The sequence below is a fragment of the Notechis scutatus genome, chromosome 8 (assembly GCF_049901735.1).
Source record: "Notechis scutatus isolate UNSWTSFEM ecotype Mainland chromosome 8, rNotScu1.2, whole genome shotgun sequence".
Lineage (NCBI taxonomy): Eukaryota > Metazoa > Chordata > Lepidosauria > Squamata > Elapidae > Notechis > Notechis scutatus.
Window position 1 is genome coordinate 20,148,043 of NC_142016.1, and position 27,798 is coordinate 20,175,840.

Consider the following 27,798-nt stretch of genomic DNA (forward strand, 5'->3'; position numbering starts at 1 on the left):
AGGACTGGAGAAGGGCGTAAACTTATCTAATGAGAACTTGAACTCGGACCTCCCTGATTCCAACACATTCACTAGTATGTTATTAATTAATACATTTGCAAACTGTTGCGCTTGATACCAGCCCTTCCCGGGTAAATCAAACAGGAAATGTAAGCTAAGTCTAGTTTACTAAAAAGATGCATTAACAGAATCTTACCAGGCTGAAAGTACAGTTCTCCCACCGTCACCCTTGTAGTCCAGTAACTTAGGGGGAGGGGGGGGCTCCTAAGCTCTTGCTCTTCCCATTATGCAGCTGTCGGATGTGCTGTCTCTTATCTGATATTTCTTCATCCGTCTCCCAAGGTCATTCCCTTGTGCCATTACATCGTGCTCTCATCATGCATTTGTAAGCCGACACATGATAGGTTTTAACTTGGGGAAGGTGCAATTGCTTGCATTTCATATCTATGTGAGTTTGCTTCTCTTGGCAGGCCCCTCAATCTCTGAATGGACTTTGGCAAAAGGACCCCAACCAGGCACTGCCTCTCTAACTTGGACGGTCCCAAACAAGTCAGCGGTGACCAGTTTCATGATTCAGATGCGAGGTCCAAAACAACGTCGTTCTGCTGAGGAATGGAGTACGGTGGAAGTGCTAGGAGCTACCAACCGATCCACAACTGTTATAGGATTGCAGCCCCAAACGGCTTATGCTTTCCAAATAGTGCCTTATCTGGGATCCCAAGCTGGGAACGCCACTCAGATTCAAACCCTCCACCCAGGTAGGTACAGGTTTTGCAGGTGGTTTCGGGAATAGATTATCGAACCATAATATGATGTACTATCCTATCTTCACACATGCAAACAAACACTAATAACTTGGATTAATGAAATCAAAAGAATGTGCTCGGAGCTCTTATATGCATTAAACTAGAAAAGCTGATAATATTTACGAGCAACTTCTTGGCTTTTTGGGAGAGACTGTCAGGATTTCCAAGTAATACACCCATAACCAGAGGTGGTATTCAGCAGGTTCTGACCAGTTCTGGACAACCAGTAAAGGAAATTTTGAGTAGTTCAGAGAACCAGGAGCAGAAATTTTGAGTGGTTCAGAAAACCAGGAAATATCCCCTCTGACAGGCCCTGCCACCATCTATTCTCTGCCTCCCGAGTCCCAGCTGATTGGCTGGGTCTTCTTTGGATGCCCTGCACAGGAGAATGGAGCTGGAAAGCAGGTTAGTGGGGTGGGGAGAGAATGGAGATTTTGCAGTAACTTTGCCCTGCCCCATCCACCAAGCCACGCCCACCACGCCATGCCCACAGAACCAGTAGTAAAAATTTTTGAATCCCACCACTGCCCATAAAGAACAAAACTCTGAGGCAGGGAGATTCCTCAAAGAATAGTTTATTTTAATATATCATATTGGCACAAGCTGGTGAAAACTGACTCTGAATGTTTCCGCGGTTTTCACCTAATTAAAAGTGAAAGTTTTCTCCTTTCCCCAAACCATCAGTCATATGGTCCAATTAGGATTCTGTCCGGTTGCCTGGTAATGTCACTCCTCCTCACTCCGACCACCTGTAGGAATGTCCTTGGTTCCCAAGAGAAAGTATTTTGCTTTGGCTAGAAAGCCCCAGCTATCTCTATTCCCTTCTCCCTATCCCTCAGCTCCAGTGTGGCAACGCTGGAGCCTCAAAATGGCCTCCATCAGGGCAGCTTCAGGGTTGACAGAGACATTTTTAAAAAGGGTATTTCTTCTCAGATTTGGACCTATATCAATTTCTGTCCATAGGCATTCCCCACCATTCATTTCAGCATCCAAAGAAAGCGTCATAATGAAATATTTATTTAGCAACATGTAGGAAGAAGTCTAAAACACCTAAGGGAAAGTGTAGCTCAGTGAAACCAGAACTGTGTGGTAAATCAAGACACCTCCAATCGTTTGTGTACCCACTGCTCAGATGGGGCAAGTGTTAATGTGAGAGAACCATAACATACTCTTTCCATTTGTGTTTGCTCACTTGAAAATGATGCTTTTTTTAAAAAAAAAACTTGGTCTTTTTTTTTAAGACACAAAAGAGTGAGATTTCTTTTTATGACGCTGAATAGACAGTGGAAGCATTTGAAACGTGAAAAGTTTTTTTTAATGCCAAGTCAAAATATTCCCAGCTACCGTTTTTAGAGATGCACATCTGAGCATTTAAAGTTCTTATTATGGTTGTTAGAAATGAAGGTTATTAATTGAGGGTAGTAGAAGGAAGGGGATTTAATCAAATATGTTCTCCTTATGGTGCAAAGTATGACTTTCAGGGTTATCCTTCCTGAAATATCTTTTCTTAAGCCCCTAAATGAGTGTTTTGCCACTTTATGATGCGTGGACTCTAATTCCCAGAATTCCCCAGCCATCATGGAGAATTCCCTCCAACATTGCTGGCTGGGGAATTCTGGAAATAGAAGACGAGACATTTTAAAAGGGCCAAGGTTGAAAAACACTGTTCTAAATGATGTAATTGTTCATCTTTTTCACTATTTATTGCCACTGTTTTCTCAAATTGTTTTTGTTTTTGACTCCATACCTCCCAGTGGTAGGATTCAAAAAAATTTTTTACTACCAGTTCTGTGAGCGTGGCTTGGTGGGCGTGGTGTTGCTTAGTGGGTGTGGCAGGGGAAGGTTACTGCAAAGTCCCCATTCCCTCCCCACCCCATTAACCTGCTTTCCAGCTCCATTCTCCTGTGCAGGGCAACCAAAGAAGACCCAGCCAATGATTAGCTGGGACTCAATGGGAGGCAGAGAATAGATGGGGTTGGGGCCAGTCAGAGGTGGTATTGGCCGGTTCTCCGAACAACTCAAAATTCCCACTACCGGTTCTCCAGAACTGGTCAGAACCTGCTGAATACCATCTCTGATACTTCCCTAAACCTGACTCACATTGTGCACGTAGTCTTTGACTTACAACAATTCGTTTAGTGCACATTCAAAGTTCCAACGGCCCTGAAAAAAAGTGACTTATGACAGTTTTTTTACTCTTATGACCATTGCAGCATGCCGATGGATGCTCACATCATCAAAATTCAGATGCTTGGCAACTGAATCGTATTTATGATGGTTGCAGTGTCCTGAGGTCATATGAGGTCAACCTTTAGCGACCTGCTGACGAGCAAAGTCAAAGGAGAAGCCAGGTTCACTTAGCAACGGTGTCACTAACTTAACAACTGCAGCAATTCACTTAACAACAGTGGCAGCAAGGAAGGTCATAAAATGGGGTAAACCAAATGTCTCACATAGCAACATTAATGTTGAGCTCAATTGTGGTCGTAAGTCAAGGACTGCCTGCATTTGGTTTCTCCCTAAGACTATTCACAAGTATGATCCCAGGCATATATAAAAGAAAATATATATATATATATATTTCTCCATGTGATGACATCATTGAGAGCAATGACAATTGCGGTGCTGTGGTTACATTAGTAAACTCAGCAAACTCTGATAAGTATTGAATAAATCCGCAGCTTTGATTCATTATGATGTTGCTAAAATTCAATAAAGCCAATTCAGTATAAGGACAATGCTTGCTGTGTACTCTAAACTCTTTTACAGTAATCATTCAAGTATGATTGAAGGAGTTCTCTATTTCTCTATGCTGCCAAAAAAATCTTTAAGAAAAAAATAACTTGCCAGGATTCTGGCCTCTTATAAAAAAAAGCTAGCTATGGATTCAAAAACTCAGAATCTAACTTAACTTTTAGCATGAAATTTGGAAATAGAGCATGTCCCAAGTCATCTGATAAGAAGGAGCTCTTAGTGCGGGTGTCAGCAACCTGCGACTCTGGAGCCGCATGCGGCTCTTTGGGCCCTCTGCTGTGGCTCCCTATTGGGTGATCCCACCACTGGCTGGCCCTGCCCCTCGCCCTCCCCTCCCCTCCCAGTCTCCTCGCCTGGCCTGAGAAGGTAAAACACACACACAAAAAAAAAACAGAAATGAGAGTGGGGGGGAGAGAGAGAGAGAGAGAGAGACCCATTTCCCACAGAAAACACCGGAAGCCACCACAAAACCTGGGTAGGCATGGTGGTGGTGGTAGTCATGTGACTGGGTGGGAGTGATGTTGAGTTGGTCATGCCCACCCAAGTTTTGAGGCTCCTGGTGTTTTCTTTTCTGTGGGAAACGGGTCCAAATGGCTCTTTGAGTATTTAAGGTTGCAGACCCCTGTCTTAGTGGAACCAACCTCCTAGATTGACCCATTGATTCAAATCTGGCTAGTTCTACTTTTAATAGAATGTAGGCTGTTTTGAAAATCTAGCAGTGTTCCTCAATCTTAATAACTTTAAGCAGAGGTGGTATTCAGCAGGTTCTGACCAGTTCTGGAGAACCGGTAGCAGAAATTTTGAGTAGTTCAGAGAACCAGCAAATACCACCTCTGACTGGCCCCACCCCCATCTATTCTCTGCCTCCCGAGTCCCAGCTGATCGGCTGGGTCTTCTTTGGTTGCCCTGCACAGGAGAACGGAGCTGGAAAGCAGGTTAGTGGGTTGGAGAGGGAATGGGATTTTGCAGCAACCTTCCCCTGCCATGCCCACCAAGCCACGCCCACTAAGCCACACCCACAGAACTGGTAGTAAAAAAATTTGCATCCCACCATTGATTTTAAGACATGTGGACTTCAATTCCCAGAGTTCCCCGGTCAATATGCTGACTGGGGAATTCTGGGTGTTGAAGATCAGATATCTTAAAGTTGCTGAGATTGAATCCTGAATTAGTATTTTGAGGAAGCATCACACGGACAGATTCCTGGATCCGGAATATTTCTGAGTGAACTGATTCTTAGAACGGTGGCTCTGACTAGTCTGACCAGCCAGGTCCAAAATTAAGAAAAGAAAGCAGGAATCGGGTTGGGTTCAGTCTTGCATGATGGATATGACGTTTAGAAGCTCTTCCCAAATAACAAAGCTTAAAACTCCACATGGTTTTATACATCTCTGTTCTCTCTCTCTTCCTCTGCCTTTCAGATTCATCTCTGAGTGGTGGGGCCATTGCTGGGATTGTGATTGGCTCCATTTTGGGGATGCTCCTGATCATTGTGCTCCTGTTCTTGGTGGTTTGGCTGGTCTGCCTTCGGAGAGGTGAGTTGGGCAGTAGGCCAGTCAGAGACGAAGTTGAACTCACTGGTAATCTGAGTCCAATCAGCCAGGAAACCACTGGCAATTATCATCCTTCTATACTGGGGGTGTCAGACTCGATTTCATTGAGGGCCACATCAGGATTGGGATTGACCTCGGGGAGGGGCAGGGTGGACTTGGCCCAGATGGATGTGGCCATCTTGACATCACTCATGTCAGGCGGCACCTGTGATGGCCAAGTGCTAAGGATAGGACTTCCCTCAAACCTCCCTTACTCTCATTATAATCTCTTTCTTTCTTTCTTTCTTTCTTCTTTCTTTCTTTCTTTCTTTCTTTCTTTCTTTCTTTCTTTCTTTCTTTCTTTCTTTCTTTCTTTTCTTTCTTTCTTTCTTTCTTTCTTTCCTTTTCCTTCTTCCTTCCTTCCTTCCTTCCTTCCTTCCTTCCTTCTTTCCTTCCTTCTTTCTTTCTTTCTTCCTTCTTTCTTTCTTTCTTTCTTTCTTTCTTTCTTTCTTTCTTTCTTTCTTTCTTTCTTTCTTTCCTTCCTTCCTTCCTTCCTTCCTTCCTTCCTTCCTTCCCTCCCTCCTCCTTTCCCTCCCTCCCCCCTTCCTTCCTTTTTCTTTCTTTTTTCCTCTTTCCCTCTTCTTTCTCCCTTTCTTCTTCCTTCCCTCTTCCCTTCTTCTTTTCCTTCTTTTCTTGCTCTCTTCCCATCTTTCCTTCTTTTTCTTTCTCTTTCCTCTACCCCTTTCTCCTTTCCTGGCTCTTCTTGCACACTCAAATGCAAAAGGGGAAACACTTCTCCTTTTGTTTTGTTTTGCTTTTAGTATCTTTTGCTAGCCCTTCTGCCAATGAAAACAGAGATCGGGATGGGGCACAAGCCCCGGCCCCATTTTTGGCTGCGATGCCTTTCTGCAACCCTCTACCAGTGAAAATGGTGTGGCTCCCCTGGGCTTCATTTTCTCTGGCAGAGGCCCCGTGCGCTGGTCCTTCGCTTTTTCCAGCTCTAAGCACACTGCAAGGCCCATGGGCTTTGAGTTTGACCCCCTGTTCTATATCATGGACCTCTTTCTCTGGAAGATCATGACCTCATCCATCCCTACCACAAGATACAGAGGGTAGCCATTCTCCTGGGTTCGGTAAAGCTCTTGACTCTTTTCCCAGGCCTGTGGTTAACTGTGGTTCTATATTGGCAGCTTCCCTGATGGGTGTTTTTCTTTGTTTAGTACTGTTCACAGCTCTAGATGTGGGTTTATGTGGGTTTAAACCCTTTGTTTCTTGGGGGAGGGCGGTATTTTGGAAGCTACGCTGATTCGTCTGGTGTAGGCAGCCACAACTAACCAGTTTAATTCAGTTTGGTTCAGTTCTTTGACACACACACACACACACACGTTTTGGCAATTAGATTCAAAATGGAAGCTGCTGTTTAAGCTTGGATTAAACCAAGCCCAGCCTCTTCTGCTGAAAATTAGTTTTAAAATGGAAGCCACGTCACACAGAAGCGACCTCTTAAAAGACGCCTCGTCACACTAGAGATAGTCCTCGGCTTACGACCACAATTGAGCCCCAAAATTTTTGTTGCTCAGTGAAACATTTGTTCAGTGAATTTTTACCTCAGACCTCTCTCGTCACCATTGTTAAGCGGATCGCTGCAGCTAAATTAAGTCAGTAACACGGTTGTTAAGTGAATCCGGCTTCCCCATTGGCTTTGTTTACAAGAAGGGTGCTACAAGGTGATGACACGACCCTGGGACTTTGCAAGGTCGTTATTATGAATTGGTTGCCAAACATCTGGATTTTATTCAGGTGACCCCGGAGATACTGCAAACGGTTGTAACAATGCTGGTATGCTACCGGTTCTGACTGGTTCTACTGAACCGGTAGTAAAAAAAGCCGATGATCAACTGAGAGGAGGAATAAAAATCCTCGACAGGAGAAAGAAAAGTGCAGGATTGGCCTTCCTACCCACTCCTGTCCTTCTTTATCCTCTTAGCTGATTGGCGCTGCAGGTCTCAGCTGGTATGGAGAAATCTGTGCACCGGCATTAGGCAAAGCACCCCACCAAGCCATGCCCACCAAACTGGTGATAAAACGATTTGAATCCCCCACTGGGTTATAAGTGTGGGAAACAGCCGTAAGTCGCTTCTTTCAGTGCCGTTGTCATTTTGAAGCATCCCTAAACGAACTGTTTGTAAGTCGAGGGTTTTCATTCCCCGTGTTTTTAATGGAAAGGGGAAACAACTCGTTCTCACTGCAAAGTCACAGTGATGTTTTATCTGCTTTACTCCTTGTAGCAAAGAAGAAAGCTCCACCCACGCCACCAGAGAATCAACACCACTATCTGTCACGCCAGGTGAGACCCAAAGTGATGGGAGCATAATGAGAGACTGGAGGCAATCTGAAAAACGGCAGATTGTTGCTCTGTGAAACTCACTGGGAAATGCCCATTTATAACTGGTAGAAAGAGGTTGTTGATCAAAGCACTCAAGTGGAATTGACTCTCCAAGCACAGAGATTGTAGTGAACATTTGCCCAGGAAAGAAAGGGGAAGGGCTTCTTGCACAGGTAGTCCTCGAATTACGTCTGTAGTTGAGCCGCAGTTTCAGCTGTTAAGTTGTGACAGTCATAAACTGGCTCATCAGGTGACCAATTCAACCTTATTACTTTTTATTGCCATGGTTATTAAGAAATAGAATGGAATGGAATGGAATGGAATGGAATAGAATAGAATAGAATAGAATAGAATAGAATAGAATAGAATAGAATAGAATAGAATAGAATAGAATAGAATAGAATAGAATAGAATAGAATAGAATAGAATAGAATAGAATAGCAGAGTTGGAAGGGACTATAGAGGTCTTCTAGTCCAACCCCCTGCTTAGGCAGGAAACCCTATACCATTTCAGACTAATGGCTGTCCAGTCTCTTCTTTAAAACCTCTAGTGTTGGAGCATTTACAACTTCTGGTGACAAGTTGTTCCACTGATTAATTGTTGTAACTATCAGGAAATTTCTCCTTAGTTCTAGGTTGCTTCTCTCCTTGATTAGTTTCCACCGATTGCATGGAGCTTTGGAGAATAGCTTGACTTTTTTGTTTAATGGCTTAATGGCCACGGCATTAATGCCGTGGCCATTCAGCAAATGCCACGGTCATTCACTGATCCCATTGTTTGCTATGGAGTACATTTGCCGGAAACCAGAAGTGAATAGTAAAAATGTAGTAAATCATGGTCACCTGATCACAGGGTGCTGCAAACAGCCATAATTTTTTTCAGCGCCATTGTGACTTTGAATGGTCACAAAATGAACTGATAAATTGAGGTCTACCTGCACACAATTATCATATCAGGGTCAACAAATAAAGTGTTGAATGTTCATCAGTCTTGCGTTAACCATTAAGCGGTATGACTAGGCAGAAGACCAAAGGTAGACAAGACAAGCCAACCTTCTAGGATGTGCAGAGTGACTTGGATACATTGATACTTTATGTAGTAGTAGGTTATGGTCTACTTTATCAAATGCGTTACTGAAGTCCAAGTAAATTAGGGGAGACGGGATAGCAGTGTTCCAATATTTGAGGGGGTCAAGCTATTTTCCAAGGCACCCGAAGGCCAGACAAGGAATAATGGATGGAAACTGATCAAGGAGAGATTCAACCTGGAAATAAGGAGGCATTTTCTGTCAGTGAGAACAATCATCCCATGGAACAGAAGTTGCTCTTGGAAGCTGTGAGAGCGCCATCACTTGAGACTTTCAAGAAGAGACTGGACTGCCATTTGTCAAAAATGGTGTAGGGTCTCCTGCTTTGGGGCTGGGGGTTGGACTAGATGACCTGCAAGGTCCCTTCCAACTCTGTTAATCTAATATCTAATATTCAAAGTCTCTTTCTTTCTTTGCTTTCTTTCCACGTGGTTTTAGTTCCCAAATGGGAAGAAAGTTGAGTCAAGTGACTCTTGGGATAATCCTCGATGGTCATCGGGAGACTCAGACATCTATGCCATCACCTATGAGGAACATCTGCCCAGATATCTCAGCCCAGCCACCTTGGTAAGTCAGGGAGTAAGAAGCATTTTGCAACGGAATAGCAGCTAGGTCTGGTTGCAAGAAGACCATTTCCTATTCAGATTCCCTGGTGATCCCTGGTGTGTTGTCAGTGTCTTTGACCAGCACAGAGTATAATGAGGAATTTCTGTTTTATTCTCCAAATACTATTCCCCTTATTTCTCATTTATTCTGTACACAAATTAATTCCAAACCCTCTCCTAATCCTACACGGAGAAACCAAGCACTGCAAACCAATATCTTCTGATTTGATTTTATTTTTTCTGGGAGAGAGATCTTGTTGTCATGCCTGGTAAAGATGATGGGGTTTTGCAGCCCCCCCCCCCCTGCCCCCAATATTGCCTTCGGAGGGACGCGGTGGCTCAGTGGGTAAGACGCTGAGCTTGTCAATCAGAAAGGTCAGCAGTTCGGCGGTTCGAATCCCTAGTGTAATCGAGTGAGCTCCCGTTACTTGTCCCAGCTTCTGCTAACCTAGCAGTTCGAAAGCATGTAAAAATGCAAGTAGAATAATAGGGACCCCTTTGGTGGGAAGGTAGACAGCGTTCTGTGCGCCTTCAGCGTTTAGTCATGCTGGCCACATGACCACGGAGACGTCTTTGGACAGCGCTGGCTCTTCGGCTTTGTAACGGAGATGAGCACCGCCCCCTAGAGCCAGGAACAACTAGCACGTATGTGCGAGGGGAACCTTTACCTTTACTAATATTGCCTTAAATAAATTTCTGTTGGAGCTGACATTGTTTCCAATACTACAGGTCCTTTGTGCTGCTCCCCTCTTCCAACTTTCCTCACCCTACCTCTTTTCTCTTTCTTTTCCCTTCTTTCTTCCCCCACGCCACATCTGAACGACAAGCCTGCCTTTTAACTTAAACTGGTTTTTCCCTGGTTCACTGAGCCAATGACAAAATCTGAGAACTAGCATGCCTCGGCTAGGGATTTTAAAAACCTTGCTGAGAAATACTGCAACTTTTTACAGAAACAATTTCAGCTCCTCATAAAATTATTCAATTTTTTTTCTGAGTAAAACGGACCTCGCCTTCAAACTTGTATCAATACTTGGGTGCTCTCAGTGTTTGGATGGTAGTCACTCAGACCAGTTACAGTGATCATGTCAACTCATAAAATATTTCTATGGTCTTTTTAGAGTTGCCAACAGAAAGGGAGGGGGGAGCAGCAGCTCGGAAATCGAAAGTGCATTCCATAAATAGTTTTCAAAGATAGTAACTAGGTGACTGAAGTTTCTGCTGTGCAAAATTCTAACTGGAGAGCATGATTGATGACTCTTGGCTATGGATGTGTCCCATTGGAGAATATGAATTACGATCCACCCAGGGGGTGGGGGTGGGGAACCAGGGTCAAGGGTGACAATGAATTATGTGTCTCAGAGTCAGCTACAACCAGGCAGTGCTTGACATGTTAACTCCCAATAAATCCTTTTTAAGTTTTGGAAGTTTGGCTCGAGACTCATGATTTAATTGGGGGTAACTGCTGGAATCCTGACAGGTCACTTCTCCACAGAGATAGCCTTCCTCCACAGTGGTGGGCTTCTACCGGTTTCACAACTGGTTCAGTCAGCACACGCTCTGTGCATGCCCAGAACATTACAAATCCACCCTTTTACAGCTTTACGACTTACTTTCCACTTCAACGCCGGTGAGTAAAACAGCTGAGGCATGGTAATCCGCTGTGCTGCACCTCAGCTGAGCTTCAAACCTGCAGAAATAAAAGAACAGACTGAGGGTTCATCCGAACCCATGCGACCCCTTAGCAGCCCACCCCTATTCCTCCATCAAGCTCCCCTGAAAAGAAGGGGTAGTCAAGAACAAAGTTTTGTTTCTATCTCCATTCTGAACAGTTTGCTAATGATACTGTTATTTCTCTTTTCCTGGTTCCACGCAGCCTATTGGTATCAGGGAAGGCACTTCCTCTGCCCCAGCTGTACGACCTGGCATCAGGACTGTGCGGAATGCTACCCAGGTCTGAAATGGTGAAGATCACACCCAGCCAGATTTGATCTTTAAAATGGGACTTGTGAAGATGACACCCAGCTGGTTACGGTCACTGAAATGGGACTTGTGAAGATCGCACCCAGCTGGTTATGGTCACTGAAATGGGACTTGTGAAGATCGCACCCAGCCGTTTATAGTCACTAAAATGGAATTTGTGAAAATGACACCCAACTGGTTATAGTCACTAAAATGGAACTTGTGAAGATGACACCCAGGCGGTTATAGTCATTGAAATGGGATGCTGAGATGCTGAAATGGATTTGTGCCTTCTGCTCCTAGCTTCCTTAAAAACCGACAGATGGGTCTCATCCGTCTTGAGATGTGAACTTCAACGTTATTGGCTGGAAATCTGACTCACCTAGGTAAGAACCAGCCACCTTAGTCCTCCAAGAAGCTGTATTTTGCATCCTCAAAATTTAGACAATTAGGTTTTGGATGCTGAGATTTCCCATGCAGCTTTTAGAACAGAGCACACCGCAAGGCAACCTAATTTGCTGGCCTCTGATAAGTCTTCCAGACGAGAGCTGCTGGAATGGATGGTGTGTTAGAATCCCTAAAGCTCGCTTTGCAGCCAAGGACAACGGACAATGTAAAACGAGATCTTACGGGGAAGGGCTTGGATACAGTGGCAGGTAGGGAAGGATATGGCTGTAGTTGGATTGAGATGTGCTTTACTTTTCCAAAACCATTTTATCCCACGAAGCTGCTTATATTCTGAGGCTGCACACACCTGCCAAATGCTCTCCATTCTGTTATCAAAAGCACAGTGCTGGAGGCTGGCCCAGTTTCTGTCTTGGAACCCAGTCAAGATCCCCTTCTTGGATACCAGGGGAAAACGACGGTGCTTTTAGAGCCGGAAAAGATATATCTTCCTGGCTTTTTCCCTGTTAAATTGAAGATGGAGTCCATTCTTCAATTCTAAGATCGGTGCTTCTCAACCTTGGTCACTTGAAGTGGTGTGGACCAGAGGTGGTATTCAGCCTATTCTGACTGGTTCTGCAGAACCAGTAGTGGAAATTTTGACTAGTTCAGAGAACTGGCAAATACCACCTCTGACTGGTCCCACCCCCCATTTATTCTCCACCTCCTGAATCCCAGCTGATCGGCTGGGTCTTCTTTGGTTGCCCTGCACAGGAGAACGGAGCTGGAAAGCAGGCTAGTGGGGTGGGGAGGGAATGGGGATTTTGCACTAACCTTCCCCTGCCACGCCCACCAAGCCACACCTCTCCCACCAAAGCCACGCACACAGAACCAGTAGTAAAAACAATTTGAATACCACTACAGGTGTGGACTTCAACTCCCAGAATTCCCCAGCCAGCAAAGCTGGCTGGAGAATTCTGGGAGTTGAAGTCCACTCCGCTTAAAATGAGCAAGGTTGAGAAATACTGCTAAGATTACCAAATGGTCTGAGCAGAGGGGTTTCCATGAATTCTTACAGCCCCACTCAACCCTCACTGGCACTAAAGCGAGCGCCCCCCACCCACCCCAGTCTTCCATATAAGGAGAAAAAATTCTGAGAGGGAGGGGATGAATGTTGGAGTATGAAAAGAACAGAGGGTGCAGTTGATTAACTCTTTCTAAACTGACACATTCTTTGCCCAACCATCCAGTAACTGGGATAAAATGCCAAATAAGGTTGCCCAGATTTAATAGACTTTCCTAACAGAGTTTGATACTCCTGATGTAGGCTGTTCAATGAATCTGGTTTCCCCGTTGACTGTGCTTGTCAGAAGGTCACAAAAGGGGAAAATCCCATGATCTTGGGACACAGCAATGGCCATAAATACGAAGCGGTGGCCCAGACTCTCAATTTTTGAATTGTGATCCATGGGGATGCTGAAAAAGTCATCACGGTGACAAACGGTCGTAAGTGACTTTTTTTCAGTGCCATTATAACTTTGAATGGCCACTAAACAAGCTTGTTGTAAGTCAAGGACTGTCTGCAATCAGAGGTTTCCAAAAACTCACACAAACAAGAACCTCAATAGTTCTTTGGGGGAGAAAAAGTGAAAAACCACAATGACGTATCAAATAAGCGTGTTGGGCTACTGTTCTGTAAAACTGACTCCAAATCCCCTTATAGCTGGCACAAAGGAGGCTGTAGTTGTAAGAAAATTAAAACTGTGTTAATATATAACACAGTTTTAATTTTCTTAGTAATACTAGGGTTCCCTCGCGCCGGCATTAACGAGAGTACTTATTTGTTTCTGAAGAGCAATATGGTACACCTTTATTGAATTTCTTCCGCAGTGGTGTAATTAAGGCGGAAAGGAGAGGCCCAACCTGGATAAAAGCAAAAAGAAAAAAACCTGGGTACCAAAACTAGGTAGAGTTTTAAGAGTTTTAAGGTAACACATTCAATGGAAGTTCTCAGAAAGGTAACTAAGCAGGAAAATCAACTCAGGAGCAGGAACAGAGTTGGGATTGTGTGCCAGATTAGATGCAAGAATCAAATATGATCAAGATGCTTATTGGCACGATGGGAAGTGATGGACAGGGGCCCATCGGAAGTACCAATACTCAATTTACACCCCAAATTTTGACCGGAGTTTCCGTTGCTAAGTAAGGCAGTTGTTAAGTGAATTATATCCTGTTTAAAAACCGTTTTTTTTTGCCACATTGTTAAGGAAATCACTACAGTTGTGAATCACAAGTCTTTCCCCATTGACGGTGCTTGTTGGAAGCCAGCTGGGAAGATTACTTAACAGCAACCACATGACCCCAGAAAGTTGCAACTCTGGTAAATGGGTGCTGGTTGCCAGGTGCTTCAATTCTGGGAGTTGTAGTCCCACAGAGCTTAAATTGGTTGAGGTTGAGAAACATGGTTCTACAAAATATAATAGCTCCCAGCAACGAAGAAAACACGCCCAAGTTATACACACCCAGGAGAAAGCAGCAAATGAAAAGTTCAGATCCGTAATTCAGTTTAACCATCTTGACGTGGAAGTAAATCTCAAATAAATGTATTTAAGTCTAGCAGCATTATTGGTGTGGAGAAAGCTCCCTGGCTCTGGTTATGTTATTTGTTGCATTGAAGTTTTATCATGACACAAGAGTGGTTCGTGTCCCTGGAGAAATGGGGTTAAGATGGCAGCATTGCAAATAGTATTGCAAACGGAGCAGAATGTCCACCATTTGAATGAAGATGCAAGCTAATGTTTGGCTAATTTTGACTTGTCCTAAATGTTCCAATGAAATTTTTATCTATATTTTTTTAAAAATCAAAGTGTGTGTTTTTTAGAAAGGTACTTATTGAATTTTGTACTGGGGGGAATAAAATATATTTTAATATATTCATTTATGTATGGATTTTTTTTTTAAAAGTGCAGCTTAATGCGGAATGGAGGCACGACAGAAAGAATACATTGAATGAACAGTGTGGCAAAGAGAGAAATGGGAAACAGGTTATCGGCCATTGTTCTGTCTCCAATTTCAAACGGGCCTAGGACAACTCAGCGTGGCCAACTTAACACAGCTATCTTGTCACAGCCATCTTGCTGTGGCCAACTCACCGTGGCCATCTTGCCACAGCTAACTTGCCATGGCCAACTTGCTGTGGCCAACCTGGCACAGCCATCTTGCCTCATTCAACTTGCTTTGGGACAAACTGCTACGGTCAACTCACTGCAGGGTAGTTCGCCAGGCAACAATCCCCGTGAGATAACTCAGTGCCATAAATGTTATTCACCACTGTTTTTACTATATTATTTCCATATTTTTGTCCATGGAAATAATGTTAAAGAAACAGTGGCAGATAATATTTATCACATTGAGTTATCCCGTGTGGAGTTTGTTGGTGTAATTCCCCGTTAGGAGAATGAGCGCACACAGGGAGACGTAGTGAGAGTGGTGAAGAATAACACACAAACAGCACACAGCTACACTGTATAGTAAAATGTAGGTTTTACTTCCAGTGAACGGTTAAGCAAAGTCCAAGCACAGTCCAAGTCATTCACGGTTAAAGCAGTCAGTTTTCAGTCCAGGGATAATCCAAATAACAAAGTCCAGTATCAAAAACACTTCAGTAACAGACTCACATCAATCCAAGACTAACGATGATCAGCAACAATCAATAGGGAAATGCAGGAACGGCAACACTCTCCAGAACAGGACAGAACAACCCAGGTTTCTGGCTCCATCTTATGGCCATTTGAGGAACCACACCCAATTACAATTTTAGCATTCCCTTAAAGAGACAGTAGTAAAATGTCTATCCTGGTAAATATATTTTCCAACTCAACTGTTAGGTGACTTACGTTCCTAACAAAGTTATCTTGTGGTGAGTTTTCCCACAGCAAGTTGGTCACAGCAAGTTTCCTGCAGCAAGTTGGCCATGGTGAGATGGTCGCAGAGAGTTAACCATGGAGAGGTGTCCCATTTTGTGTCAAATTACTCCAAATTCCACATAAGAATGCATTTCTCTAGAATAGGAATGGACATTTAAAAATCAACCCCACCACCAAAGCCTTTGTTTGGAGAAGATTGAAGGAGGGATGGACATGGGGTCAAGGGAATAGGGCAGGATATGCTTCCATGCGTTCCTGTACTTGCATCTATGCAATTGCACTGGTAGTCCTCCACTTGCGACCACAATAGGGACCAGAATTTCTGTTGCTAAGTGAGTTGCACCTGTTTCTACAACCTTTTTTTTTTGCTACCGCCATTAAGCAAATCACAAAGTCATTAGGCCTACTGTAACTGTGAACGGTCATTAACGATCAACATTGATTATAAATCAGTACTACCTGTATTTAGAAAGGGCTTCCTTCGTAACTGAATCACCTTCCACACATCTGGAGGATCCGTCAAGGATTGGCAATCCGAAGTGGTAGCTGTTAAGTATGGTCGGTGGGTCCCATTGAGAGGCGAGGCGTAGGTAGTGAACAACAGCTCTTTATTAAGGAAGCAGATTCTGAGACAATCGCCTTAGCCGTGGCTGCTCTTTTTATAGCGCTGGCCGCGGCTAGGCAGCCAATGACAGGTTTTTGAGTTTGCCGCGCTTGGCTTTGCCCAATCGCGGCAATCCCTTTATGAACCAATCAGGAGTGCTTTACAACGTCCAATCGCGGCCCGGTTTTTCCGGACCAATAGGAATGCAGGCCTACAAGCCTGCTAGTATGGAACAGTAGCATGGGAAGAGAGGACGCCGCCACAAGGGGAATGCTTCAAGAGTCCTACGCAACCTTTTGATCTTTCTCGATTCCTCCCACTATTTAGAATAGAATAGGATCATAATAGAATTGGTAGGGACCTTGGAAGTCTTCTAATCCAACCTCCTGCTCAGGCAGGAGATCGTATACTATTTCAGACAATCGGTTATCCAATCTTTTCTTTAAAACCTCCAGTGTTGGAGCATTTACAACTTCTGGAGGCAAGTCGTTCCACTGATTAATTGTTCTAACTGTCAGGAATTTTCTCTTAGTTCTACATTGCTTCTCTCCTTGATTAGTTTCCACCCATTGCTTCTACCTATGCAACCTGAGCTTTCCCTCTTTCCTGTCTTTTGGCATCCGTTCTATTTTATCTTTCTGCCCATATACACACAGCACAAGCGATAGGCCGCAGTGGGTGTACCAGGCTGGCCAGAACAACAGCACAGGGCTGTGGGCCCATATGCTGGTGCAGGATGCTCTCTCCTCATGAGATAGTGACCTATTGTTTGGTCCTGCCCCCCCCCCTTTCCTCCCCCTCCCCCAAAGATAAGCTTTTTGGTATTTAGCCCTGCTAATCTGGCCTGATGGCTGACTCTCTTCTGGCTCTTCAATCATTTTTTGTTGCTTTTAAATGGGAACCGAGATGAAAGCTAAATGAATGGCTGCTCTGCGATGGGCAATTGCTCTGATTGCAGGCAGCCCGGGGGGAAGGGAGGGAGGGGGAGAAAAGAGACAGAAAAAGAGAAAAACAGGTCCAGCTGGACGTAAGTCGAGGGAAAGCTGCAGGAAGACTGATAGGAATTCTTCTGTTCTGGAGACAAACAGATGACTTTGCGGAGGGCTTCTCAAACTTTTTCCATCCTTAAGCCAAAACCGCTGATCAGAAAGTCTCATAGATTGTTAAGTCCCTTCCTTCACCACTGTTGTAACTTCAAGAAGGACAAGAAGCAATGGATGGAAACTCATCAAGGAGAGAACCAGCCGAGAATTAAGGCAGAATTTCCCGAAAATACAAACCATCATGGACTCAGAGGTGGTATTCAACCGGTGCGCACCTACTCGGGCGAACTGGTAGTGGTTATTTGGCGTGGGTTGTCGAACCGGTGGCGACTCCTGGCTGGCCATGCCCCCAACCCGATCTCCCGGTCGCTCACTTGCGATCGCTCTCCTAGCTTTCCGTTCCCCACGTCCTCTTTCTCCCTGGGGGAAAGGAAGAAAGGCATGGACGCTGCAAGTATCGCTTTCCCCGTGTGAGTTAAAGTGTCTGGAGTGAGAAAGAGTGCGGTCTGACCAAGGGGGTGGGGGTGAATCGAGCCTTGGAGCACTTTTGCAACGTAAAAGAAATGCATTTTGGAAGCAGGTCTTTTAAAAACTTCTCCAAGGATTCCCCATGGACGCTGCAAGTATCGCTTTCCCCGTGTGAGTTAAAGTGTCTGGAGGGAGAAGGAGTGCGGTCTGACCGAGGGGGTGTGGGAATCCACTCCAGCCTTGGAGAAATTTAAAGGAGCTGCTTCCAAAATGCTTGTCTGTTAAGTGCTCTGTGTGTGTGTGTATGTGTGTAAGATAGAGGGGGGGGGGAGGAAGGGAGAGAAAGAAAGAAAAAAAATCGGAAGAGAGGGAGAGAGAGAGATAAAACTCTGTGCTATTATTTTTAATTGTTCCATTATTTATCATGTGTTAACATTTTACACTGTCCCTACACCTAGAGTGATTTTTCTGCCTTTCTTTTGCCCAGAGCTATCACATATTTTTCAGGGTTTACATGTATTCAATGTCAATAGTCCAGAGCATAAAATACACATGTGTTTAACAAGAGTTGAAAAGGGACCTTGGAGGTCTTCTAGTCCAACCCCCAGCTCAGGCAAGAAAACTGAGGATGCCAAATTCTGAGTAGAAATCCTGGGAAAGGTGTCAGAATAATACTTAGAAGGGAACTTGGGGTGAACCCTATACCACTTCGGAGAAATGGCTGTCCAGTCTTTTTCTCAAAAACTTCCAGTGATTGAGCACCCAGAACTTCTGGAGACAGGCAGTTCCACTGGTTAATTGTTCTCACAGGAAGTTTCTCCTTAGTTTTAGGTTGCTTTTCTCTGTTCAATTTCCATCGATTGCTTTTTGTTTGCATTCTGCTTCTTTGGAAAATACATTGTCCCCCTTTCTTTGTGGCAGCCCCTTAAAAGCCTGTTGCCTATCACACTCTTGAGTAAAGCATGTGAGCCATTTCCTCTTTTCAATGGTCCATGAAGTACATCTATAGTACGTAGATAATAAAGTCAAAAAAAGGTGAACAACATTTTTATAGAACTATAGATAAGTTGAGGCTGGGTGTGACAAAAAAATGGCTGGGAGGGGAGGGGCCAGGTGAGGCACCCCTTGATATGAGTGACATTGAGTTGGCCACGCCCACCCAGTCACATGACCACCAAGCCAGGCCCACCCAGTCACATGACCACCAAGCCACACCCATCCAGTCACATGACCACCAAGCCACGCCCACCAAATAAGCCGCACCCACAGAACCGGTAAAAAAATTTAAATTCCACCACTGCATGGACAGACTTGCCTTCAGAAATTGTGGATCTCCATCACTCTGGAGGGTCTCAAGAAGAGATAGAACAACCGTTTGCCTGAAATGCTTGAGCAGGAGGTTAGATTAGAAGACTCCCAAGGTCCCTTCCAACTCTGTGGTTCTGTAAATTCCATAATGCGATCTCTTTTCATATTAATAAGAATACCTTTGCAGACTTTCAAATATATTTTAGTACACATGGCAACCTTTAAGTCAATGTAAACGTCCCCATTGTGATGGGTGAGAGATTCCTATGTCATGACCCAAAGGGGGAAAAAAAAACACTTTTACCCAATTTTGGGTAATTTATCCAGATTTGGGAAGCACTAACTTGGTGGAAGAGGGAAGGGTGGGATCTCAAATTTGGCCTGAAATATTTCAGCAACCCCAACTGGAAGTGCCCTCCCCCATTTGAAGATATTTGTAAGGTGGAAAGTTCACCTTGTTTTTCAGGGATGGGCTTCCAAAAATTTAGCAACCGGTTCTCTCTGCCTGGTTGCTGGGTGGGCGTGGCCATGGTGGGCGTGGCCTAGTCAGCTTCCTGCACCACCCTGGCCTGGGAGCGGAAACAGGCCAAGGGGGGTGGGGGTGGGGGGGTGAGGCGTTTTTGCCCTCCCTGTGCTACGGAGACTTTTCTCGAGCCTCCTGGAGGGCAAAAACGGCCTGCTCAGGCTCCGGAGGTTCTATGGAGGCCAGAAATAGGCCTGTTTTTGACTTTCCAGAACTTCCAGGGGGCCCATTTTTTCACCCTCCCCAAAGTCTCCTCACGGGCCCTGCATTTACTTGCGATCCAAAATGGGCTGCGCAGGGACTCCTGCTTGCTTTGTTCTAGGACTGCGCCATTCGTAAGAAGGGTCCTGACACTTCCCTTTTAAAGACTTAGTGGCTTTCATGATCCGAACTGCCTTATATATTTCTCCGAAGCCGATGTCCACGGGAACATAAATCTTCTGGCCTTTGCAAAGTATGATCATTGGGGTGTACGATCATAAATCTCTCTGGGCTGTCTATGTAGCCAGCATTGACATAAATATTAGAGAGCATCTGTGGAAAACATCTGTCTATACATGCAAGAAGTTCTATTTTGTGGGAAAAGACCCGTGTTTTGTACAGTGCCGTGTTTACTCTTCAAGAAATCAATGGTGAAAGATTTCCTCTGATTGCCTCGCAGGCAAGGATGTTTCTTGAAATCATCATGAATAAAAGGGGTGGGTTTTTTGCATTATTATTATTATTATTATTATTATTATTATTATTATTATTAATTATCCAGCTTTAAACTGGCAGTAAATGAAAAGGGTTAATCTCAGAGTATGTTTGTGTATCCTTGTGTGTGGTATAGGAATAGTAATCTTCTTCTACTGATTCAAGAAGATTCGATAATACATTACAACCCAAGATTAATTCTTTGCACTGCCATACCTATTTTGCTAATGTCCTGTCAAGGGGAACGCTGACTTCCAAGAAAATGGTTTCCTCTGAGATATATCTCTATATATCTCTATCACCTTTTCTTTCTATATACACGCACTTTCTTCCATAATCCATGAATTTCCTGGTCCAATCAAGTTACTAATTCAATTCAACCTTGTTTAGCTTTTTAAGCTCAGCCAAGGTTATCCACTGTAGGAATTTCACTTATAGGATGTGATTAACGCAGGCTATCCAGTGAATAGCACCTACCATACATCTATCATTCTGTTTCAGTATTAAGAGTGAGAAAATAAAGGTAATTTGTACTCTACCATTTCTCTCCTTTGTTCCTGTGTTATGTGTCATTAGGATCTGAACAACACAGAAGGAGTCATTCTATGGGAGAAGCAATATTTAGCCAGACTATGAGTACATTTTCTCTTCTGCGTCCATATGAAGAAGTCTAGAATAAAAGGGAGTAAAATCTTATCTTCCTGTTGTAGTTAAATGCACGATCTAGATGGCTAATGTTTTTATTAAAACTTGATTTTCCAATCTGGCCCTAAAGAGATCTGATTTGATGAATTCTACACTAAATGCCATTAGTTCCTGGACTTTCTGCATTATTTAGGTTGCTAATAGCTTGTTTTTCCTTTTGGACTTGAAATGCATTTTAAAGACAACAAACACATATCTTTTTCATGCCAATTTTTACCACCGCTGGGAAGAGTAGTTAATGAAATTTGAAAATTTCGATCAGGAATTCTCCCCACCAGCCTGTGCTTCCATCCTTTAATTCTCAAATCCCTAAATTACATTTCTCATTTGTATGGTTTTTCAATCCCCTTTTGAGGCGTACAGCAGCTCTCAACCTACAAATCTGTGCAAAAAGGCTATTATCAGACCACCTCTCATTTGTATGAATCTGTTATAAGCAGCATAGAAGTTATTTTCTTTTATTTTCTGTGAAAAGACTAAGCTATCCCTCGACCTAACTTCAGCATATCCCACTCTCTAACTCAACATTTTCACCTAATCTGTTTTCTCCTCTTAATAAATGTACCAGCTGCTAAAGAAATGTAAGAAACGTTTTTAGAAATGTTTTATGTTTCGTTCGGTGTAAAATGTAATGATCCTTTCCAGCACATGATAAATGATAAAAATCCAACATCATTTTTTCTTACGAGTCTTGGCAGAAGTAAAAAATATATCCAACTTTAGTTTGAACATATTCCAGGAAGTATTTAGGGGGAAATAATAGCTATCAAAGTATTTATAAATTCAGGTTTTTGAAAGGGATAGCTATAACTCAAACTTTATGGCTCTCTCTCTCTCTCTCTCTCTGTGTGTGTGTGTAGATGTGGTTACTCTATTTTTTTTAATTCATTCATTCTTGTAAGGATAGCATAGCTGCTGCAGTGAAGACTGGATTCATAAGAAGCATCCAACCAAAATATGGTTTGGGATGAAACCAGCTGTAAATGGTTTACTTGGTAGGTCACGCTTAAGTAAGCCATGTAGATTACCACCATTTATACTTCGACATGAAGGGGGCATGCATAAGTGCACCAATGTGCCTACCGTCCCTGTCCTATTGTTTCTTTTTTATTCGTATCCATTTCATATATTCATAACCATTCTTATACTTATACCTGTTATCTAATACTTGCTTGACAAATAAATAAATAAATAAAAAATGAACACATCATTCGCTTTCATGGTTTTTCTATGATTTTATTGAAAAAAGGATTATTTTAGTACTTTCATTTGTAATTTTTTTCCCTCATGGATTTGGCAAAAAATAATAAATAAATTTAAAAAATAACCCAAAGACTCGGGAATTCTTCCGCAAAGTCCCCTCCTCTTTTTAGGCGTTGGATTTGAGCCCCTTTGCTTGAGGTGGGTTCGAATCCCACGCCTTTGGGATGGCTACGGTTCCCCTGCAATGGGTGTGTGGCCCTTGGCGGGCCTGCATGAGATGGAAGACAAGGTGGTTTGTTCATTTTGCTTGCAATAAAACTATTATTATTATTATTTTACAATATTTTCTCCTTTTTTAATAGTTTAGTGTTGAGGTACAGCATCCACTAACATGCCCCCACCCCGTCCAGCTGCCCTTCTGTCCTACCCTCTAACGTTTGTGACAGTAACAGAGTGTGGGACCATTGATGGAGGAGGTAGACTCAGTTGGCCTACTGTCAAGCATGGTTGCCCTTCCATAGATCTTCCTGTTTCCTTCTCCAGGTTGGGCCATTCATCTTCTCTTCTGCACCTCTGCCTGGCCAATTGCTTTCCTGAACCAGATCAAAGATCTCTCTGTTACTTCCTGTCTTCTACTATTTATGGCACCAGCCACATTGTCCTTGGAGCTCCTGCAAAGGCCGTGAAGGTGCTGTTCCACTATTGTCTTACTGCTCTACACCTCCATAGACTTCAGGCTGCAAAGATACATCGAGTAGAATTCTAAAGCTCTGCTATCATCTGGTTATCATTACAATTTCCTAGCTTTCTTACCTGACTGGACACCCAGCCATCCTCTATGAATCTGCCCAATGATGATCTTAAGACCCTTTTTCATGACACCTTTATATACCTGGCTCTATAGTTTACCAAACCTGTTTTGCTACTTGTACCTTGCTGGGTTGACTCTTCTTTACCCTGCTTTCCCTTCAATCAGGTTTCTTCTGCTTTCATCGACTAGGCATGCCATATCTGGGTTGTAGAACTCTGAACCATCACAAGGTGGCACTGAGTGTCCCTTTGCTTTGTTCCGATGGTCACCTGCAATTTTGAGGACCAGATATGGTAGCCTTGAAATCCAGGTCCTTTATCTGGGATTCCTCCTTTGCTGTGAAGATGATCCTAGGCATTTAAACAGCTGGGAAACTGGTAGAACATGGCGTAGGAGAGCTTATCCTACATGACCAAGTCTAGTGTGCCTCATGCTCAGCTATGCTACTTATGCTTTCCCTTCAGAGGCTCTGCAACTAAAGGGGTGGGGTTATTTTTTTTTTGGCTCTATTTCCCAGAATGCTTTGCTCATTTACAGTGGTTCCTTCTACCGGTATATCTCTCTGTCAGTATCTCAAGGGTTTCCAGATTTTCTTCCCCCAACCCTTCTGCATGTTTTGTAACAGGTGACCAATGATCTCCCCTGTAGAGGTTTTTCCCATAGCATCTGCACACCTCTGTCTCATTCTTCCTCACTGGTAGACAACTCCAGCCCATGACTTCAATCACATCTACCCATGTGACTAACAAAGACAGGCATCGTTACCAAATAACTGTTGGAGATCTTAGAACTCCGGAGTTGCTGCTGAATCAGATCTCCTAACAGATTCAGGCAAGAGCTGGTGAGGAAGGTGGGTAGTTGAGGTTCAGCACTAAAGGCCTACCAAGTTTTCAACTTTCCTATTAGGGGCTCATCAATTGGCTAAAAAAAGAAAAGAAATTCAAGTGAAGCTCAACTCTCGTTAACTTCATGGACACGCTTATTAAGTTTACTTCGTGGTTTGACATCGGAAAAGGACAATTCACCGCAGCCCAACTCACCGTGGCTGTCTCACCAACGGCCAATTCACCGCAGGACAATTTGCCACAGAAAATTCCACATGGGATAACTGAACATGATACCGGTAAATTTTATTTGCTTCTTCGAGGTTATTTCCATTTTTTTTGTCCATGGAAATAATATCAAAGAAACAATGGTGGATAACATTTATCTCATCAGGTTATCCCACATGGAATTGTCTGCGGTGAGTAGCCCCATGGCTAGTGGTCTGTGGTTAGTTTAGCTCCCAGGGCTTGTTAGCTGTGGCAAGATGGCCGTGGCAAGATGGCGGCGGTGAGTTGGCCAACTGAAAAGAGGACTCCCCCATCTCAAGATTAAGCAGACCTGACCTCCCTTAGCTTAGATAAGGTGCTCTCTGCTAAGACTATCAACTCACTAGTGGCTATCAATACTTAAATGTGCTTCCACTGTTGAGTTGCATCTTTTCTCCCTGCTTCCGAGTGCCCTTCATAGAGTAGCAGGCAAATACATTGACTGGCCTTTCCTTGCCTCTTGATGCGTTGGAAAACTGAACCTCTTGGACTTCTGCCTCATCAGGGGACTGTTAATTCCATAATCTTTGTGGTAATGGAAGTGACAAGCTCTACCTCTAATAGAAGATATGCTCTAAAATCACTCAACAATGCAGAGTTAAACCAAACCTTCTCCAACTGGGCACTCTCCAGAAATGGCAGACTATGATTCCCATTTTTGGATTTTCAGAATTGTAGCCTGGCCCTTCTGGAGGACAAGATGTTGGAGAAGGCCGTTTTGAATGTGGCTCTTTAAATGAGAGAGAGAAAGAGAGAGAGGGAGAGAGAGAGAGAGAGAATATAGGTAGACCTTGACTTACAACCACAACAGAGTCTGAAATTGCTAAGCGAGACAGTTATTAAATGGGCTTTGCTCCATTTTGCAACCTTTCTTGCCACAGTTGTTCAAGTGAATCATTGCAGTTGTTAAGTTGGTTCTTAAACAAATCTGGTGTCCCTATTGGCTTTTGCTGGTCAGAAGGGTTGCAAATGTGATCACATGACCCCGAAACACCACAACAGTCATAAACACGAACCATGAACCAGTTGCCAAGCATCCAAATTTTGATCACGGGACCGTGGGGGAGGGAGGCTGCAATGGCTGTGAAAAATAGTCGTAAGTCATCTTTTTTTTCAGTGCCATCGCAACTTTGGTCCCTAAATGAACTGTCGTAAGTCAAGGGCTACCTGTTGTAAGTCAAGGGCTACCTACTCTTCCTTTCTCTGATGATTGCTGATGGCAACTAAGAGCATAGGCCTAAGCTCTGGGCCACCCACTCATCAGAAATCACTCACAGTCTTCCCCCAGGGTGTGGGTGGAAATAATAATACATTCCCCCTCTCTCAAGTTTTATAGGATTGATACGGTGCATAATAATTCGTGGTTTGCACAAATAGTCACATGTGCAGACAAGGTGTAAAGTCTGTGTAAAGCCTGGAGATTCACCTTTGACCATCCCTTCTTATTTTGCAAGATAGGTTTTGCTCTTTGTTTGCACACTCTTATTCCAAAACAGTTACATTTGGTTTACATAAACATAAGGGGGAGTTTGCAATTCTGTTAAAACCATCTTGTTCAAAACAGCATTTTAAAAACTTCTCGGGGTTATAATACCCAGTGTTTATGCCCAGCTAACAATGACTTTCCACATGCTTTCCATAGAGTTTACACTCTGTTTCGACATGCTTAATGAATTGTTTACATCTGGTTTGCAAAACGCCAGACTCTCTGCAGCACACACACACACTTTACAACTATTTTACATTTGGCTTACATGTGCTTCACAAATCATTTACATCCATTTTTTTGCACATACTTGACATGGTGTGATAGTTGGAAATAGTTACACTCTGCTTACACATGCTTTTACAGAGCTTTTTCACGTGATCTACACCAAGTTCACACCTTGGTCTGCCTGTGCTTTATAATGAATTTGCATATGCTTTTTAATGAGTTTGCACTTTGTCCGGCATGCACTTTACACAGTGTTTACAAGTGCTTTACACAAAGTTAATGCCTTGTTTACACATAGTTTATACATGGTTTGCAACTTTCTTTTTTTTTGTAAAAGATCCTTATTTCACATAGGCATTAGAAATGTACATGACACACTCCAGAACTTTAGAATGTGTACCTGCTGTTCAGATATAGACTGAGAAAATCTTGTGGCTTGATTTGAAAACACCAGTTAACTAAAAGAATAGTAACTTGAGGATAATAGCCAAGATATGCATTTTCGGTACAAAGCATAATGATTGAAAATCATAATACACTTCCATCACTATGAGCAAATATTGGCTCATGTGTGTGTATGTTTTAATTAGTATTGACATGTATTACATGTGGATTTTCATGTGACTTACACATGGTGTAGACATGGGTTGACACATGGTTGACACATATATTTAGGTAATTTTTGCACTTGGTATTCACATGCTTAGCACGTGAGACACATTTTTTTTGGAAGAGAGTAACTGTGATTGGCACAAAAGTGTACACAGAATTGTTCAAAAAGTTAAATGTCACACATAGTTAACACATGCTTTACTCATGGTTCAACGCCTGCTTTACTCACGGATTTCTCATGCTTTACATTAATTGCTTGTGATGAACTTGCAAATTGAACACGACTTCCTCGCGACTATCACATTGTCTACTCATGCTTTGCACATGACTTACTAATGGCTTGCAAAAGGTTTATTCACTTATTTCTGGTGTGTGACTTATGCACAAAACACATGCATGCACATTCATTGCTTGATTTCCAAGTGCGCAACATGTACTCACTCCAGGCAGGAAATATACACGTGACCTTAATCCGAACTGAGGTTAACTTCACACACATGGCTATATACTTCTGCAGGTAAATTGCACACGGTTGACACAGACATCCTACAAAATGCAGTTCTTGAGACATTCCCCCCTAAGGCTGAAGAAGATGTGTGTGTGTAAAGCAGGATTGTAAACTCATGAAAACATTGTCAACTTTGCATGGACTTGTTAAGATGTCAGAAGCACAGTTCCTACTTCAGGGATACTAACAGTTTGGACCACCAGAGAGATTCTACTGGACCTGTTCTATCCAGAACTGCAAAACAAAAAACAAAAAAAAAACCAAACCCCATCTGACATTCTTTGGGGGGTAGTAGCGATTTAATGTTATTACTTGAACATGAAACAGTACCATGTGTGAAGATGATATTGTTACGTTGACCAACAGCAGCAGAAGTTACTGTTAGAAGCAATTGGGACTTCATGCCAGTGGTAGTGGATACCGGTTTTGCATGGTTCAAGTTTATTTCTTTATTTATTGCACTGATTTCACAAAAGAAAAAGAAAAAAAAACAAATAAAAGAAAAGAAAGAGGGGGGAGGGAACACCCTTTTCAAAGTCTCCACGGTTTCTCCTGAGAGTTTTGAGAGAAGCAACAGATTAAAAATGAATACAAAAAACTTTTAAAAAGAAATTAAACTCAGATCCTATCAAAGAGCTGCAAATATTGCATAGTGCCCAATTTTCTGCTGTGGGGAACCACAGCTTCCCTCTCCCCCTTTGCATGGAAAAAGTGTCAGGCCTGGGACAAATAACTAAAAGCTTGTTGACATCTCTACACCATCAACTCCCAACTCCCCCAGTTATGCTCTCCCCGCTCCCTATTTGCAGCTCAACATGAGTGAGTTGTTACAATGCAAGGCATTTTGAGTTCTATGAGAAGGTTTGACCTCAGTTTTAGGTTCAGGGTAGCACATGTGCAACTCATCCTTTGATTCTGCCGTCCTCACAGAAATAATAATAATAATAATAATAATGATGATGATGATGATGATGATGATAGGAGGAGGAGGAAGAGGAAGGGAAAAAACTTCAATAGAACTGTGGCCCCATTTCAGTTGTTCTGAAATGACGATGATTTTGTCGGTATCTTT

General features: G+C 43.2%; 1 protein-coding gene across 3 annotated transcripts in view; it reads left to right on the top strand.

Annotated features, from left to right (window-relative positions):
• VSIG10L (V-set and immunoglobulin domain containing 10 like) overlaps positions 1-14,451 on the top strand; it is a 37,790-nt gene extending 23,339 nt beyond the window's left edge. For 2 of the 3 annotated variants that reach the window (XM_087971019.1, XM_087971021.1), the window contains 5 exons: positions 471-758; positions 4,982-5,095; positions 7,381-7,439; positions 9,005-9,133; positions 11,045-14,451. In XM_087971019.1, coding sequence (XP_087827145.1) covers positions 471-758; positions 4,982-5,095; positions 7,381-7,439; positions 9,005-9,133; positions 11,045-11,128 — 674 coding nt within the window. In that variant the 3' untranslated portion in view covers positions 11,129-14,451. The remainder of the gene's footprint in view (positions 1-470; positions 759-4,981; positions 5,096-7,380; positions 7,440-9,004; positions 9,134-11,044) is intronic. The other variant, XM_087971020.1, reaches the window with a different exon arrangement.
• Positions 14,452-27,798: the final 13,347 nt, after the last annotated feature.